Source organism: Colobus angolensis, unplaced genomic scaffold (assembly GCF_000951035.1).
Source record: "Colobus angolensis palliatus isolate OR3802 unplaced genomic scaffold, Cang.pa_1.0 Scaffold217, whole genome shotgun sequence".
NCBI classification, from domain to species: Eukaryota; Metazoa; Chordata; class Mammalia; order Primates; family Cercopithecidae; genus Colobus; species Colobus angolensis.
The window spans coordinates 4,033,567-4,053,122 of NW_012115344.1; the positions used below are offsets into that span (position 1 = coordinate 4,033,567).

At 34.6% G+C, this 19,556-nt stretch overlaps 1 protein-coding gene across 2 annotated transcripts in view; it reads right to left on the reverse strand.

Annotated features, from left to right (window-relative positions):
• Positions 1-19,556, reverse strand: part of CENPE (centromere protein E, 312kDa) — an 87,871-nt gene that overhangs the window by 58,194 nt on the left and 10,121 nt on the right. For both annotated transcript variants that reach the window (XM_011943249.1, XM_011943248.1), the window contains exons 10-16: positions 18,788-18,875; positions 18,341-18,470; positions 16,989-17,108; positions 15,981-16,139; positions 12,588-12,735; positions 11,659-11,747; positions 10,427-10,594 (exon numbers count right to left, since the gene is read on the reverse strand). In XM_011943249.1, the coding sequence (XP_011798639.1) occupies positions 10,427-10,594; positions 11,659-11,747; positions 12,588-12,735; positions 15,981-16,139; positions 16,989-17,108; positions 18,341-18,470; positions 18,788-18,875 (902 nt within the window). The remainder of the gene's footprint in view (positions 1-10,426; positions 10,595-11,658; positions 11,748-12,587; positions 12,736-15,980; positions 16,140-16,988; positions 17,109-18,340; positions 18,471-18,787; positions 18,876-19,556) is intronic.

The following is a 19,556-nucleotide window of genomic DNA, read 5'->3' on the forward strand; positions in this document are numbered from 1 at the left end:
GGTGAAACTCCGTCTCTACTAAAAAATACAAAAAACTAGCTGGGCGAGGTGGCGGGTGCCTGTAGTCCCAGCTACTCGGGAGGCTGAGGCAGGAGAATGGCGTAAATCCGGGAGGCAGAGTTTGCAGTGAGCTGAGATCCGGCCACTGCACTCCAGCCTGGGTGACAGAGCGAGACTTCGTCTCACCAAAAAAAAAAACAAAAAACGAAAACAGTATTTTATTTAAATATTTTCTGGATGTTTAACTGAGTCCTGACTAGTTTTAAATTTCAGACTAGTGCAAGTGTTGACATTACTATTTCAGGTCAGCGCTATCCAAGAGAACCACAATGTCAGACACATATGTAATTTAAAATGTCCTAGTAGGCACATTAAACATAAAATGAAAAAGGCAGAATTAACTTTGAAAAATATTTTATTTAACCGAATATATCAAAAATATTTCTTCCAAAATGTTTTTTCAGGTAATCTATCCAACATGTTTCTTTAGGTAATCAATATAAAAAATAAACGATTTTACATTCTTTTTTATATACTTATGCCAATTCAGACTGGTCCCATTTCAAGTGTTTAATTGCCACATATGGTTAGTGGCTAACCCACTGTAGAGCACACTCTTAGACATCTGTACTGCTTTTAATTTAAATTGACTCCATCTTTTACCTTTTCTTCCCTATTTTTAACTTCTGTGAAAGAAAACCACATTTACCAATAAGGAAGAATCAAAAATCAATCCTAACTTTTAAAAATACTTAAAAGAGATTGGGTACATTCAGGGTAGTACAGCCATAGAAAATGAAAGCATTTAAAGAATACTCATTTAGAAAAGAAAATTTTCCTACTTCTTATTTGAAATAGCACTTTATCTTAGGTACTGGTTTTTATACATAGAAAATAATTAGCTTTTGTAAAAATAAAAACATATGATCTGATCTATAGTTAATCCATTGCTACCATTTAATTGCATAAATACTATTTATATTGCAGATTTAAATGGTAATTGTCAGTAGGTGAAATGAAATATTTAACTTAAATCTCCAAGTAGTAAAAAGTATAAAATTAAATACATCAAGTTAAAATAGGTAGATGGTAAAGATTTTTCTTATTCCTTGAGTATGGTGATACTTGACATTTCTCATTCTCCCTCTAAAACATACTATTTAAGCATCTCATGTTACTACTATATTCCCACTAGAAAATTATATACAACTTGGGTGATTTTTGACAAAAGCTTTAGGAAAACCAGGGAAATGACTCCATGTCCTAAGGCCATAATTTGACTTTTATTACCTTTTAGCTACACCTTTCCCCAACATGTAGGTTTTGGAACATATTTTGCTACATACACATAGACTTATATTTTTAACATGGACTAGATACTGCAAAACTGTTTTTGAACAGGATAAGTTTTTATTACATAATCTTTTAAGTAACCTTAAAATTTGTGTCTAATTAAAAATAAAGGGCCTAGAGCAGTGGCTCACACCTGTAATCCTAGCACTTTGGGAGGCCGAGGCGAGCAGATCACTTGAGCCTGTGAGTGTGAGACTAGCCTGGCCAACATGGCAAGACCCCCGTCTCTATAAAGAAAAAGTTTTTAAATTATATATTTTTTAGATTAGAAAGCTGAGTGTTTTGTTAAAAAGAAAAAAATTTAAAAAGAAGGGAGTAGGATTTTTTCTCCCTCAACTGTGGTTAAAATGGAAGAAAAACTGCAGTGTGATACATGTCATATATTCTGTGGTATTTTTGTAATCTTTCTCTGTGTTGACTCAATTCAATAAGCTTCAATTTTTCTTATTAATATATTAATGATGTGAGAAAATATTAGAGAAATTATTGCCATTTATCCTAAAAGTTAGTTTTATGTCATGTTATTATTACATATAAAAAACATATAAAAATTAGGTGAAATTTTAAAGTCAGAAGGGACCTTGGTGAGCACCTGGTCTCTACCTCAAGGGTGGAGAAATACAGGAAGCCCTGAGATTCAGTGACTTGCCCAAGGCCTTGGCAATAATTCGTAATAGGACTGGATCTGCGGTGAGTTTATAAGTGGCAAAACTGGGGCTTAAATCCAGGCAATTTCACTCTGGAGACCATGTTCTTAATGATGACACTAAGCCAGTCCCTTTGATAAAATCTAGTTTTATTGATTAAAGTTCAATGGTTTTGTTATGCATGACATTTTGTACTTCATTAATATGCATTTTAAAACAAGTTAAATGAAACCCTGTGGAGAACTTACAGACTTTTACCTCTTTGAATATAATACCTATGAAATGAAGAAATAATTTTAATTTGTAGGTAGAATGGAAATAATAGCTTTGGCATAGAATTCTTTTTTCCTTTAAAAAAGAAAAGAGGTTGAGAAACTGAACAATGATATTAAGGAAAAAGGATCATGGCCTTTTGGGCTAGCCACATAGAAGTCTGAAAAGTAGCTGCAAATTAATTCATCTTTTAACTACATAAAACACTGGGTCTTATTTTTTTTTGAAGGGGGGGTGTTCCTGAATCATTTCGCAAGCCTGATAACAACTACACATTCTTGTTCTAGAAAAATGAATATGCACTGAAAAATTCTGCAAAATAATTTCACAGCATCTGTGGCCTCTAGGTTAAGGACACTTTGCACTAATAACTCCTTTTAATCTTTTGGACAATTTCTGAGTCCCTACAGTCTAATGGTTTCTGGATTAAGTTCTCTTAACATGTAGCCTAATATTTTATACTTAGAAAATGAGTAATCTGTTTCTAAAAATTCCATTAAAACTAGTATTAGTTATACTAATTTCACTAGTATTAGTTATACTAATTTTCTAAAGAAAAAGAAATCCATTAATATGTAGCATCCATATATAAAAGTCATCTAGATATTAAAATTCATACTCATCTCAGTAGGAAACGGCTATGCTCTAGGTAGCATTTATGTATCCTCAATAAAATGTAATATACAAACTATAAGGAAACAATTTCAAGACAAATCCATCAAGAGGCAGATACACCAAACCTTCCCATAGATGCTTTTAATTCCTTCTTCTCTTGCATAAGCACCAGGGAAACAAATATGATTTAACTATTTTAAAAATATAAATGAAGAAAATATTTTTTAAATTTTCTAAATTGCATATACATATGAAAAATGGTTAGATCTTCAACACCTCAATCTTAGAAAAAAAAATCTTTAAGACAATACTTCTGAGTGATGTCAAGAAGATGACAGAATAGGAGGTCACCTGTTCACATCCCCCCAAAACAACAAGAATTCCGTACCTATTATAGACAAGTCTTTTTTTGGGAGCCTTTGGATTCAGGTAGGAGGTTGCAAAACCCCAGTAGAACTCAAGACCTAGAAGTGTTGTTTTTGAGAGTGTATACCAACACCCAGGTGGCAGTCCTGCTAATTGTGCTCCCAGGTTCATATGCAGAAGTGGTCCCATTCCTTGAAGGACTTAGCTACAGCCCTGTTTGGCTCAGAGCCTGCAACCAAAACTATCTGTCAAGGGGTCCGGGAGGAATCACACACTCTAGGGTCTCAGCAGATGGGCTCTTTTGTCTGTCAACATTGGTCTTGGCAGTGGACCCAAATGTTAGCCTGTCACTTGGCTCCTGCCCTCTTCAAGCTGTAGTCCTAGCTTAGTACTGCTTGCATAAGGACCCAGAAGGGAACATGCCCATCTGAGCCACCAGGATAGGCTTGTCGGCCTCTGTCCCACAGCAGATTCTGAAGGGGACATGTACTGGTTCCAGCCCTTCCCTGCTGCAGCCTCTCTGCTCCCACCCACACAGAGAACTGCCAAGAGATGAACCTGTCTGAGCCACTGGGACAGGCTTGTAGTCCTCCATCCCACAACAGATCCTGAAGGGGCCCTGTCTCAGCTTCCGTGCCTCTTTGCTGCAGTCAGGAAGCTATCTCGACTGTTTTGGGAACTGCTGGGTGAAGCACCTGCCCCAGCCACCAGGATAGGCTTGATGCATCTTTTCCATAATAGATCCTAAAGGGGTCTTGTCTTGACTGCAGTCCCTCTCTACTGCAGCCTGGCAGTTATCCTGCCTGTGTAGGACAGGCCTGCTGGCTTCCATCACATAGCAGTTCTGAAAAGAACCTTGAATGCCCCAGCTACAGAATGCAAGCAATCCTCCCTGCATAAGGAACTGCTGGGAGTCTTGACTGCTGGTGCTACCAGGTTAAGCTTACCAACATTGGTTACATAGCACATTCTGAATTAACTGTGAAGCTTCGTTTCAGTTTCTCCTAGCGATAGTCTGAGAATGGTTTTACTAAGCCAGAGTCCTACCAGGAGACAGATGTATCCAAGTCCCTGTGGCAGGTTTTGCAACCCTTGTCCATCAGCAGATTCTCAAATGGCCCTGGATCTTGATACTGACCCCTGTCATCTGTAGAATAAGACCAGCTCTGCCCACCTGGGGACCTACAGAGAAAGGTGTCCAGTAATGCCTCAGCAGGATAACACGCTGACCTCAGTCATACTATGGATCTTGAAAAGACCTTATAAAGATGGTGAAGACTAAAACAAACAGCTAAATTTGTCTTAAATATGCAGACACTGCTGCGTGACAAGCATCATGATCAGGGAAAAATGATGTCACCAAATGTACAAAGTAAGGTACTGGTGACTGATCCTAAAAGATGGAGATGTATAATCTGCCAAAGAATTCAAAAGAGCTATTTTAAGCGAGCTCAGCAAATTTCAAGAAAACGTAGAGAAACAATCCAGAAATTTATCAGGGAGACTGAAATAATGAAAAACCAAACAGAAATCCTAGAGCAAGAAAATACAATGAACAAAATGAAAAATGCAATAAAGAACATCAACAGAAGAATTGATCATGGAGAAGAATTTGTGAGCTTGAGATGGGCTATTTGAAAATACAGAGTCAGGAAGCAAAAAAAAAAAAAAAAAGGATGGAAAGAAATGAAGCTTATGGGACATCAAAAAACAAATATTCGGGTCACTGCAGTTCAAGCAGAGAAAGACAACAGGACAGAAAGCTTATTTAAACAAATAATAGCAGAAAATTCCCAAACCTGAAGAAAGCAATACATATCCACATATAGGAAGGTCAAACGTTACCAATCAGATTCAATCTAAATGACCCTGCCCTAAGACATATTATATTCAAACTCAAAAGTCAAAGACAGAGAAAATCCTAAAAGCGGCAAAGTATCAAGAGTAAAGAGGCAAATAACATAGAAGGGAGTTCCATTATGGTTAGGAGCAGACTTCGAAGCAGAAATCTCACAGGCTAGGATCACTAAAAAGTCAGGAAACAATAGATGCTGGAGAGGATGTGGAGAGATAGGAATACTTTTACACTGTTGGTGGGAGTGTAAATTAGTTCAACATTGTGGAAGACAGTGTAGCAATTCCTCAAGGATCTAGAACTAGAAATAACATTTGACTCAGCATGCCCATTACTGAGTATATACCCAAAGGATTATAAATCATTCTACTATAAAGACATATGCACACATACATTTATTGCAGCATTGTTCACAACAGCAAAGACTTGAAACCAACCCAAATGCCCATCAATGATAGACTGGATAAAGGAAATGTGTCACATATACACCATGGAATATTATGCAGCCATAAAAAAGGATGAGTTCATGTCCTTTGCAGGGACATGGATGAAGCTAGAAACTATCATTCTTAGCAAACTAACACAAGAACAGAAAACCAAACACCACACGTTCTCACTCATAAGTGGGAGTTGAACAATGAGAACACATGGACACAGGGAGGGGAACATCACACACTGGGGCCTGTTGGGGACTGGGGAGCTAGGGGAGGGATAGCATTAGGAGAAATACCTAATGTAATTGACAGGTTGATGGGTGCAGCAAACCACTATGGCACGTGTATACCTATGTAACAAACCTGCATGTTCTGCACATGTACCCCAGAACTTAAAGTATAATTAAACAACAACAACAACAACAAAAAGTAATCTCACAGGCCAGAAGGGACTGCAATGATATAGTCAAAGCACTGAAGGAAAACAGTTGTGACATCGAAACTTAGAACATCAAATATTCAGAAGGTGGAAGGAGATCAAGTGTGGAGTTTGTTTGTTTAGTAATCAACGATAATCTGTTATCTGTTTAAAATAACCTGCCACAACTGTAAGACTTTTTCTTGTAAGCCTGATGGTAACCACAAAGGAAAAAAATCTATAATAAATACACTAAAAATAAAAAGGTGTCAAAACATGCTATCAGAGAAAATAATTTAACCAATAAGGAAGACAGTGAAATAAGATAAAAGGATCTAAAAAAAAATAGAAAACAATTAGCAAAATGGAAGTAGTAATTTCCTACCTATCAATAGTTCCTACCTATCAATGTAAATGGATTGATTCTCCAATTATAAGACAGAGTGGTTAAATGGATTACAAAATCCAATTATATGCTGCCTGAAAGAGATTAACTTCACCTATAAGGATACAAATAGATGGAAAGGAAGGGGTGGAAAAAGATATTCCATGCAAACTGAAATTGTAAGACAGCAGGAGAAGCTATACTTGTATCAGCTAAAATAGACTTTACATCAAAAAGTGTAAAAGGAGACAAGGTCATTACATAATGATAAAGGAGTCAACTCAGCAAGACGTTACAACAATTGTAAATACATATGCACACTGAACATGGCAGAAAATATATAAAGCAAATAACAATAATCTGAAGGAAGAGAGACTGCAACACAATAATAATAGAGGATTTCGAAACTACACTTTCAGCAATGGACAGATTATTCAGACAGAAAATCAACAAAGAAACAGCAGATTTAAACTGCAGTCTAGACCAAAGAGACCTAACAGATGTTTACAGAACATTCCATTTAACAGCTGCAGAAAACACATTCTCATCAACTGCACATGGAACATTCTCTAAGACAGATAATATTTAGGCCACAAAAACAGTCTTAAAAATTTTTAAATCAAAATTATATCAAGTATCTTTTCTGACCACAGCGACATAAAACTAGAAATTAATAATAGCAGAAACTCTGGAAATATTAATTAAACATGCTCCTGAACAACCACTGTGTTAATGAATTAAAAGAGTAATTTTAAAAAGTTAAGACAAATGAAAATGGAAACACAATATACCAAAATGTATAGGATGCAGCAAAAGCAGTTCTAAAAGAGAAATTTATAGTAATAAATACCTACACCAAAAAAGAGGAAAGATCTCAAACTACCTAAACTTTTACCTCGAAGAATTAGAAAAACAAGAACAAACTAAACCCTAAATTAGCAAATGGAAAGAATAAAGATGAGAGCTGAAATAAACAAAATAGGGACACAAAAATCCACAAAATAAAGAGTTGTTTTTTTTTTAAAAAAAATAAACAAAATCAACAAACCTTTAGCTAGACTAGGTAAAAAAGCTGACTCAAATAAAATCAGAGATAAAAAAGGTGACATTACAATTGATAACACAGAAATACAAAGAATCATGAGACTAGTATGAACAATTATACGCCAATAAATTGAAAAACCTAGAAGAAATGAATTCCTGTACCACATTACCTCACAAGACTGAATTATGAATAAATAGAAAACCTGAACAGGCCAGTAATGAGAAAGGAGACTTGAATCAGTAATAAAAAGTCTCCTATCAAAGAAAGACCCTGGACCTGATGGCATCACTGCTGAATTCTAATTACCAATTCTTCTCAAAGTATTTCAAAAAATTGAAGAGGAAGGAATTTTTCCTAACTTATTCTATGAGGCCAGCATTACACTGATACCAAAAATAGACAAAAAAGGAAAACTACAGGCCAATATCACTGAAGAACAGATGGAAAAACTGTGAACAAAATACTACAAAACTGAATTTAACAGCACATTTAAAAGATAATTCACCATGATAAAGTGGGATTTATCCCAGGAATACAAGAATGGTTCAACATAAATCAATAAACATGACATACCACATTAACAAAACAATGAAAAAAGTCATACAATCACTTCAACAGATGCAGAAAAATCATGACAGAGTTCAGTATCTCTTCATGATAAAAACTCTTAATTAGGTATAGAAGTGATATGCCTCAACACAATAAAGGCCACATACAACGAACCCACTGCTAACATAATACTAAATGGGGAAAAGCTGAAAGCCTTTTACTCTAATATCTGGAACAGGATAAGGATGTTCCCTTTTGCCACTTTTATTCAACATAGTACTGGAAGTTCTAGCTAGAGCTATTCAGCAAAAGAGAAAAATAAAACATAATAGGAAAGGAGCAAGTTAAATTGTCTATATTTGTAGATGATATGATCCTATATACAGAAAACCCTAAGGAATCCATCCAAAACTGTTACAACTAATAAAAAACTCAGTAAAGTTGTAGGATACAAAATCAGCATAAAAAAAAAGTAGTATCACTATATGTTAATAGCAAACTATCTAAAAATGACACAAAGAAAAAAATCTTATTTATTACCAAAAAAATACCTAGAAATAAATGTAACCAAGGAGGTGTCAGAAAATGAAATGAATTTGAGGTGTCTCTCAAATGAAAACTATAAATCATTAATGAAAGAAATTGAAGAAGACACAAATGGAAAGATATGCATGTTCATGGATTGGAAGAATATTGTTATGACGTCCATATTGCACAAAGTGATCCACAGATGTAATGGGATATCTATCAAAATACCAAGGACATTCTTTGCAAAAGTAGATTAAAAACAATCTTCACATTTGTATGGAACCCCAAAAGACTCTGTATAGCCAAAGCAATCTTGAGCAAAAAGAGCAAATCTGGAGGCATCATACCATCTGCCTCCAAAATATATTACAAAAGTATAGTAACCAAAATAACATGCTACTGGCATAGAAACAGACAACAGGCCAATAGAACAGAGAACCCAGAAATAAATCCACGCATATACAGCCAACTGATTTTTGACAAAAGTACCAAGAACATATGTTGGGGAAAGGATAGTCCTTCTTCAATAGTGGTGCTGGGAAAACTGAATGAATATCTACATGTTGAAGAAAGAAACTAGATTTCCTGTCTCTCATCATATATAAGAATCAATTCAGAATGAGTTAAGGACGTAAATATTAAGACTTGAAACTATGAAACTACTAGAAAACAAGATAGGGGAAATGCTTCATAACATTGGTCAGCACAAGGAATTTTTGGATAAGACCTCAAAAGCACAACCAAAAAGACCAAAAATAAATAAATGTAATTACAACTACAGTAAAAGGAAATCGTCAATAAAGAGACAACCTACAGAATGGCAGAAATATTTGCAAACTATACATCTGACATATGGTTAATATCCAAAATATATAAGAAACTCAAACAACTCAAAAGCAAAAAAAAACCCCAAACAACCCAATTAAAATATAGGCAAAAGACCTGAACAGACATTTCTCAAAAGAAGACATACACATGGCCAACAGATATATGAAAAAAAATGTTCAATGTTACTAATAATCAAGGATATGCAAATCAAAACCACAGTGAGGTATTGCCTCATCCCAATCAAAATGGCCTACCAAGAAGGCAGAAAAGAACTTCTTGGCAAGGATGTGGACAAAAGGGAATCCTTTTACACTGTTGGTGGAAATATACAGAAAACAGTATAAGGGTTCCTCAACAAAGCAAAAATAGAACTACCATAAGATCCAGCAGTCCTACTGCTGGGTATATACCCAAAGGAAATTAAATGAGTATGTCCAAGAAATATCTGCATTCCCATATTTACTGCAGCACCTTCCACAACAGCCAAGATATGGAACCAACCTAAGAGTCTATCAACAGAAGAACGGATCAAGAAAATTTGGTATAAAGTCACAATGGAATATTCTTCAGTTATTAAAAAAAAAAAAGAAATCCTAGCATCCTACCATTTGGAACAATATGGATGAACCCAAAGGACATTATAAACCAGGCACAGAAAGACAAATACTGCATGATCTCATACGCAGAATATTAAAAAGGTGATCTCTTAGAAGTAGAAAGTATAATGGTGGTTATCGGAGGCTGGGGTGTTTAGCAGAGAGAAGGAAATGGGGAAATCTTGGTCAGATGACATAATGACAGATGGCAGGAATAAATTTCAACAGCTCTATTGTACAGCAAGGTGACTATAGTTAAAGACAATGTATTGTATTCTTAAAAAACATAAAATTTGTGGATATTACGTGCTATCACCACAAAAACAATTTAACTATGTGAGGTAGCACATTTGAGAGCTAGATTTAACCATTCCACAATGTATATATACTTCAAAACATCATTGTATTGTATACAATAAACACATAAAATGTTATCTGTACATTTAAAAAAATATAAAAAAGCTTATAGAAAAAAGAGAATACTACTTTTAAAAGTAGGCTTTTAGTTTAGTTTTACATTTCTGTCTCTCTTACCTCTTGATCTTTTTTAGTTTTTCTTTCTAGAGCCTCAAATTCATCCAAATCATTCTTTTCTTTTAATTTCAATTCCATTTCTTCTTTTTCTGTTCGTAGTTGTTCATAGTCTAATACCAGATTATCATAGTCAGCACGAAGTGAGTTCAACTCACTTTCTATATTCTCCTATTATAAACAAGAATAGATTTTCCAATCAGAAAATTCATATATTTTTTGTTTCCTTAACAAAATTTGGATTATTTAAATAACTAATTTAACTTTGATTTGGTATCTTTCTAAAGGTCTACATTTTGGCAAACTAGCTAACTTAGAATAGCTAGTTTGAAAGAAGGAGAATTTTAAAAATATATCAATAAATTGTATGTTTGCCTGTGCCTGACAGGAAATTTTGATCATAAATCCTCAAGCTCCTCAGTAATAAAACTGATAATTTAATTCCCCAATCTAACTAAATCCTATTTTATGTCTCACATGCTTCTGAATTCAAGAACGGAAACAGAGATATTATTTATTGACTTCTAAAGCTAATGATAACTGTTTTACTATACTTAAAGAGGCCTATTTCTATTTTCTATATTATTATAAGAAAAGAGATAAACCATGAGTTTAAAAGATACTTTTCTACACCAGAGATTGTAAAAAAAAAACCCAAGAAACTTCTAATGTATGTCTTAGGAATACAAAAACACTTTGTCAATAATACTTCATAGGAATTAACTAACAATAATAAGGAGCACCGCAATTATATTCTAAAATTCAAATAAAAATTTCTTTACTACTTTATACAACTATACATCTTTAAACACAAGCAATATACAAAGTAAACAAGGAATCTAAACTTATTGATGTATTCACCAAAATTACCTCTCCCTGATGTATTATTCTAAACAGTATAAATGCCTGACAATTGACACTTTTAAAATCAGTCTTGTCACCCTCATGAAGTTTACCAAGGCAAAACAGAAACTTTACAAACATCATGAATACTAAGATCTGCTAGTAAAGAGCTAGAAGCAAAGGTTTAGCTGCTAGCACATGTCTGCCTTATGAAATTTTTAGTCTTCCTCTAGGTGCCTGATGGTTATAGAGTAGAAATGTAAAGAGAGAAGCCTTTATTAGAGCCAAAATCATTACTGAAATTAAATGAGAACAAGTAACAACAATATCTAATAACAAAAGAATTTTAAAAAGAGTAAAAGCATTATAAGTTGTAAAACACATTAAGTTACCTGATTTAGTAGCTTTGCTGCTGGATTCCATTCTATCTCATTTAATGTATCAAGAGTGTTACTGAAAACATCAGACTCTGAACAGACAGCTATAATTAGAGAAAAAAAATTTGTCCATAAACATGTTTACCAAATTTCCTAAGTCAAATTAAAGATTACTAAAAAAATTCTTATCAGAGATACTAAGAACTTCAAATTAACTAATATGTGCTCAGGGTATGAATACCAAAAGTACATTAATAGATATGGTGATTTATATTATTGTATGAATTAAGATGACCACTGGTTGGAATTAGTGACACAATTCAGGATCCTTAATGAAATACAGGTTAAAAGGACAAATTCTGAATTTGAGATTTGATCATTATAAGCAGATTTTAAATGCCCCCCCAATAGACTGTACTATTGAAGAAATAATTTTGAAACAGATTCCTATGTCAATGCCACTCTTTTAAGATTAGCAAAGGCAAGATGCCATATAACTAATAATTTAATTGAATAATTAGAACAAAAATAAAAACACCTGTCTCACGTGTGTTTCAACTAGTGCATCACTCTTAAGAGAATCAGAGTAAAGAACTTATGATTACTTTATATTTATTTATTTATTTTTGAGACAGTTTCACTCTTGTCGCCCAGGCTGGAGTGCAATGGATCTTGGCTCACTGCAAGTTCTGCCTCCCAGGTTCAAGTGATTCTCCTGCCTCAACCTCCCAAGTAGCTGGGATTACAGGCGCCTGCAACTACGCACAGCTAATTTTTTTGTATTTTTAGAATTACTTATTTTAAATAATAATCTCCATTGTAATCACATTTGAAATACACAGTATTTAAATATGTTTATCACATTAACTGAGCTATAAACATAGTTTCCCTTTATAAGGATGCGTTTATAATTAAACACAGTTCCACTTGAAAAAAGCACTCACATTCATCAATTTCTCCTAATAAATTTATAGACGGCTTGTGTGTTTTTGTTGTTATATTTGTTGGCATATTAAATTGATTTGCATAGTTTGAGTTCTTCATTTTGTTAATTTTGCCAAGACACCAAGTAACTCTTCGCTTTCTTTTAGCCTAGGAAGAAATTAAAATTATGTCATATAGATCTGTATTCAAACATAATAAAAGAAGGGAACTAGTTTCTATTTTTGAAAACCATTGACTTGGTAGAATTCTTATTAAGCCTAGTTTAAATTTTTACTAGTCTAAGGATATTGCTTTAAAAAAAAAATCAAACTCTTGACTCTTTACTTCACTCTAACTACAGTTTTCTTTATTTCCTACTTTGTCCTCCTCATGATTTATCCACTCCTTCCTCAGCACTTCAGGGACCCATCTCCTGGTTCTTTCCTTACCCAGCTGCTGTACTTACTACTCACTCTGGTTTCTCTTCCTGTGCCTGCCTCTTAAGTATGTTTTTCCAGGTTTCATAGTCACCATTCTTCTCGTCTCTTTACTCAGTGCAAGTATCATCTCATCTTATTTGACTCTCTCAGCAACCCTAGGGTTGTAATCACATCTGAAATACACATCCCTAAGGTTGTTGAGAGAGTCAAATAAGATGAGATGATACTTGCATCGAGTATCAACCTTACTACATCTTTTTAACAGATGAGCTGGGTGCCCAACAAGTTTGGAGAAGTTGTGTAAGGTTGTATAGCCAATTCGTGGCTGAGCCCATGTCTATTACTTCAGAGCCTTTCCATGCAACCATTCCATCACATTGCCTCTTAAGATTACTTGTTGTCCCCAGAATATACTGCATACTGTCATGCCTGAGTGCTGTTCTTCTGCTTGAAATGGCCAGCCCTTTCCACGTCCTGCTCTGCAAAAGCCCCATCATATACAAATCCACCAATAACCTTCAGTTTAATGCTAGTTGCTACCAAAGCCACACCTGGACCTTATCATTATCTGAAAGTCATAAACCTAGACTTCTTGCTCTTATCGCTGTTGTTATCCTTCCAAATCATTAATTTAGTTAATCCCACTATAGCTATTTAGCTTACCAGGGGCTATTTAGCTCTGTTCCCTTGTTGCATGACTTTTTTTGTTGTTGTTGCCATCTCTCTCTTGGTTCTCACCCTGTCATCTTAGATTCCATAGATCACTGTAATCATGTTTGAAATTTGAGGTCAACGTTCTCTATTTGACCCATTCTCTGTCCCTTACATGTACCCCACATGGCACACTCAAATGACACTGTGTTCAAGACCTTTATCAGCCTCCTGAGCACTGCCAGAGCCACACAGCCAGAAGACTGGCTGACAAGATAAACCGGATCTTTAATGCTGCTTGGCAATATTCCTTTCTCCCTTGTCAGCTTTCTTTTTCATTACCTACAAAGGCTAGCCTATTTCAAACCCTTAGTATCTCTGTAAACTTATGACTCTACCATCACCTGCCATCTCAGGAGAAAAATTAAACCTATTTCACAAAGAAAGTATAAACCTAAACTCCTAAGAGTACTACCTGCACAGAGGCCTATCCTTTCCTCTGTGTTTGTTCCAATTCAAGAGGTGTTTCTCCTATGGTAGTCCAACTCTTTCTACTATATTCAAGATCCCATCCATCTAGGCCACCTCAACACACTACAAGATGGCTTTCACAACCCTACTACTTAATAACTCAAATCACGTTTGCAAATAAGCTGTGTTTCCAAATGCAAATAACTTTTTGTCCATCTTTATCTTATTTAATTTCTCAGCAGAATATGACACTGCTGAACACTACTTCCCTGAAATATTCTCTCCCCTTAGCTACTATATTCACTAGGTTTTATTCTTAACTCTAGAGCTAAACCTGGGCTTCTTTACAAATTCTTCTTTCTCTGCCTTACCCAATTGGAGTTTTGCCTTCTGTTACTTTGCCTTCTGTTGCCTTCTCTCAACATGCAACCAGAACAAACTTTAATTTGGATCTGTAGTAGTTAACGCTCAAATTGATATTTATATCTCAAATCTTCTACCTAATATTCACACGTTTGCATTTTCAACTGCCTGACATCTCAAACAAAAGAAATCCCAAATAAAACACCCACCATTTCCACTGCTCTTTATTCAGTGTTCCTTAATCAATACTGTTACCAGCTACCCAGGAAGCCAGGGAATTGCTTGCAAGTCATTCTAGACACCTCCTCCTCCCTTTCTCTGCCCTCAACATCCAAACAACCACAAAGTCCTGTTAAGTTTACTTTCCAAACACTTCTCTAATTTATCCAATTCACTCCAACTCCAGAGTCAGTCTCTGCAGGCCCAAGCAATCTGATGTGCACAGCATCTACATCTTTCTCAACTATAATTCTGATGTCAAACGCAAGGCTGTTCTTTGTTGTTAGCAAAACGTCACATTCAAATCCCTCAAGGGGGTTTAAAACGCCCCTGCTACTAGAACATCTTAAGTGCAAGGAATGCATCATGTTTCTTCACAACTCCAAGCTTTTGCACATGTAGGTCTCTTTTGAAACATTCTTCTCTAGGTCTTTCATTGGGCTATTTCCTGCTCACCACTCAACCAGTAGTTCCTGATTGTCTTCTGTATATCAATGTACATAATGCTTATTCATATTAATAACGTACATTAGTTGAGAATATGCAGTGTGGAAAGTGCTGTGTTGAGCTAATTCTACCTATTATCTCTTTTAATTCTCACACAACACTTATGAGGTGAGTATCAAGCTCTTCCACACTGCTACTTCCACAGAAAAAAGCAGCAAAGTGAATTCAAGAAATTGTCTAAGGCCAAGAGTTAGGAAATGACAGATTTAAATCCAGGCAGTCTAGCTCCAGAGATCATCCTCTTATCCATGACACCCTCACACCCCCAAAAGTCTATTGAATAAATTCCTACTTAATTAAAGACAAACAAAAAAAAACCACATAAACAAAGTCAGAATTTTGTTCACTATGTTGTTTTTATTTTCTTTCAGCAGACTCTACATTGACACAATTATGTTGTTTTATATTCTACACCAATTTTCCTGAGATTAATATTTCTGTTTAAGTATAAAATAACATTTCCACATATTCTAGAAACCTGTGGCTTCCAATCACCTAGTTTCTTTAGAATTTATTAAGCAGCATATTGCAAATAAATTATTTAAATAAACTCCAAACTTGTTGAATTAGAATCTCTACAAGTGAGAATCAGAAATTGGTATTTTTAATGAATCTCTTAGGTACTGTGAAAACACAAAATCTTCTGGGTTTCTTGAAAATACTGTATCAAAGGATAGAAAGTGCATACTACATAATAAACATATAGAAATACTAATTCTATTCTCTGTACATCAAGTTTAAGCTGTCATCTTTTAATTTTACCTTTAATTCCTGTTGTGATGTGAGGGAAGAAGAGGTCACCAGCATCCGTGTTAAGTTTTCAATTTTCTCATTCTGTACTTTCTGAAGCAAATCTTTTTCTTCCAAAAGTTGGGCCAATTGGTCTTTTTCCATTGCCTGAGCTCGCGTCTCTAAAGAAACCTATAGAATGCAATATTGGATTATGTTAATAATAAATGTGATTAAGTTTTAAAACCTTAAAAGTAACATAAAATAATAAAATATTACATTTGTATATGAACTATAAGAATTTTAATTTCAGTGAAATAAAATTTACTCTAACTACAGAACACCAAAATGCAGTTACCATAATCAATAATTTCTCAGACTTACAACACACATTTCTTCTCATGTAACTATTCTATATACCATGTATAAGACAACAATGCTGTTATAATAACTCTATTAATTGTCTAAGAAGATATAAATAGTCAGAAGTCATAAAACAAAGACTTGAATTCCGATAGTAAAGATAGAGATGTTCTCATAAGACTACCATTTGATATTTTAGCTCATTTTAAAAAAGATCACTAATGCATGACTTTTTACAAAATATGGGACCATGATGGTTAAAACAAATGAGTAATTATGCTATATTATTAGATTGCAATCTAAGGGTTAGAAGAGGAATTCAGGATAACATGAAAATACAGAAAGTGGTTCTAAGTAACTGTAGTTTCTCTTTTTAACCGAATTCATATATATTTGTGAAAAATTTTAAGAAACACCTCTACTTGGCCCATTTGACAATCTCAGATTTTGCCCTTTGAAAATAAAAAACAAAATCTAAAATAATTTCAAGAACCAAATCTTATAATTTATAGTAAATTAAACTAAAATTTTTATGAGTGGAGTTCTTGTTTAAAAATGATTTAAAACTTAAGTTGTAGCAACTCAGATATTCAGGAATGAATAGTCTCTGAGCATTTGGGCAGGTCTCCATTCTATATTGGTTCTTTCTATTTAATGAAATAAATGATTCATACATACCTCCTCTAATTGTTTTCTAAGATCCATTATTTCTTTTCTATACCTTTTCAGGAGAGCTTCATCAGTTGATACCTCATTAACATAAGGAGTATTCTTCATATATTTAGCAGTACTGGCAAACTGGAAAAAAAATACAAAAGTGCTAAGTGTTCAACACTTAAAAAAATTCGAATTTAATTAGTAATATTTAGCTTTCTTATATTCAAGTTTAAAAAAACATCAATACTCTTTCCAGTTGGCTTAATACTTTTGAACAAAGGGAACATTCTATGTCCTTACAACAATGCTCTGTAAATTACCCTGGCTGATAGTCTTCAGGGGAATAAACAAAGATATATTGAGAGAACTTAAAAATATCAGCTTATTGGAATCCCATTTACCCCTCAAGGTCCAGTGCTAACGCTTCCTCTACTCTGAAGTTTTGCTTCTAGCCAAAGATAACTCTCCTTCCTTTAAACTCTATACTAGTTATTAACCACTTTACTACTAAAATTATGTTGCAAGACAAGTGTTATGTATCTTGTCACAGAATTCATTAATTCTGTTAAGCCAGGGACTCTAGTTTCTCTTTGCACCTCTGATAGTACCTTGATCTGGTGCTCAACATCTATTTAAAGCAATGTTTCTCAGAGTACAAGTACCATAAGTAACTTTAGGTGGGTACACGAAGGTGACCAGTAGATAACATTGAATCCTTCACTGAGACATAGTTTCGCTCTTGTTGCCTAGGCTGGAGTGCAATGGCACGATCTCGGCTCACTGGAACCTCTGCCTCCTGGGTTCAAGCGATTCTCCTGCCTCAGCCTCCCCAGTAGCTGGAATTACAGGCATGTGCTACCACACCTGGCTAATTTTGTATTTTTAGTAGAGAAAGGGTTTCTGTATGTTGGTCAGGCTGGTTCCTTTCCTTTTTAAAATAGAAAATGTAGGCCTTAGGCTCAGAGCAAATGAAGGCAACAGTTAACTACCAGGAATTTCAGAATTATTTTGTTATACAGACAGACACACAATTTTTTTGTTACCTTTTATTTGTGGCAAGTAATAATAGTTTCCTATTGATAGGACTAATATCAAAGTTACCTTTTACAATAAATTAAGTACAAAAAGTGAGTTATTTAAAAAAAATCAAGTCAATTTCAGTAAAATAGTGTTGGATGTGGCAAAAATTGTGAAGGTAAGATACAAATAATTGAAGTCTGGCAAAATTAAATTAAGAAATGCTATTTAGTAGACAACATATCGATTGTAACAGGTGTGTTAATTTAAAAAACTTTGCTTAATTTTAGTAGGTAATTTTTTCTGCTTCAAGTTGATCTTCCCCCATATTAAGCTGAGATAAAAATCAAACTCACCTGGAGAGTAGTAAGGGTTTCATCAAAAGATACTGGAGTAATTGTGCAGATGATACGTGTCTTTGCGTTTCCTCCCAAGGAATTCTGGAGAATTCGTGTTAACTTGCTATCTCGATAATTTATGAAACCACTTAGCAAGGAATAAGTTTATGGGAGAAAAAGATTGAGAATGTTTATATAAATAACAAAGTAGTTGGTTTTTAATGCAGAACTCTTAAATCAGCCACAGTTTCAAAAATTAGTTTACAGGTTATATGAGGCAGATTAAAACTACTAACTAAAAAATATTTAAAACAGAAAGTAAATTCAATAGATTATAGTTGTATGTATCAGCTTTTGAATATATGGAAAAAATCAGTACATTTGAGTGTCATTGAAATATTGCAATGTTCAACCTAATGAAAAAGGTAAGAATTAGTAGGTAAGTACACAACGGGATAAACTTACCCAACCTGTCCATCACTAAGTTTCTTGATCACTTGTCCCAAAATAAATAAGCTTCGATTTATATTACAGCCTTCCTTGAGTCGCACACCTGCATTTATTAAACAAATACGAAAACCAAACTTGACTCCTTTTCTAGATGATAAGCTTACTTATCACTAAGCTAATGAGAGAAATTGGACGGCAGATGCTAAAGTCTATGCCCTGGTTTAGACATGAGCCCATCTTTAGTATCAGTGGTAGAAGGAGCTCTTTCCCTATTGGTCCCACTTCAAGTGAATCAGAAAGGTTATTACCTGAGAAAAATAGTAAAAAGAAAAAAATGAAGAGGGAGGGAAGAATGTGGGGGAGAAAAGACCTGTTTCCTGAAAGAGCTTCTCTAGCTCTTCGGTTCAAATCAATTTTTTTTCAACATCTAAATATAAGCAACTATGAACTTATAAGCAAATTAACCTCTATTTTCTCATTTTTAAATTGTTAATATGCTTACATGGTTCAAAAAGTTTTTTAAAGAAAAGTACACTTTGAAAAAGCTCCCTTCCACTTTTATCCCATATTCAACCAGTTCCTATACCTCTGCCAGGACACCACTATTATTATTCTTTAGAGATTTCTAAAAATACAAGGCCGAGACGGGCGGATCACGAGGTCAGGAGATCGAGACCATCCTGGCTAACACAGTGAAACCCCGTCTCTACTAAAAAAAATACAAAAAACTAGCCGGGCGTAGTGGCGGGCGCCTGTAGTCCCAGCTACTCGGGAGGCTGAGGCA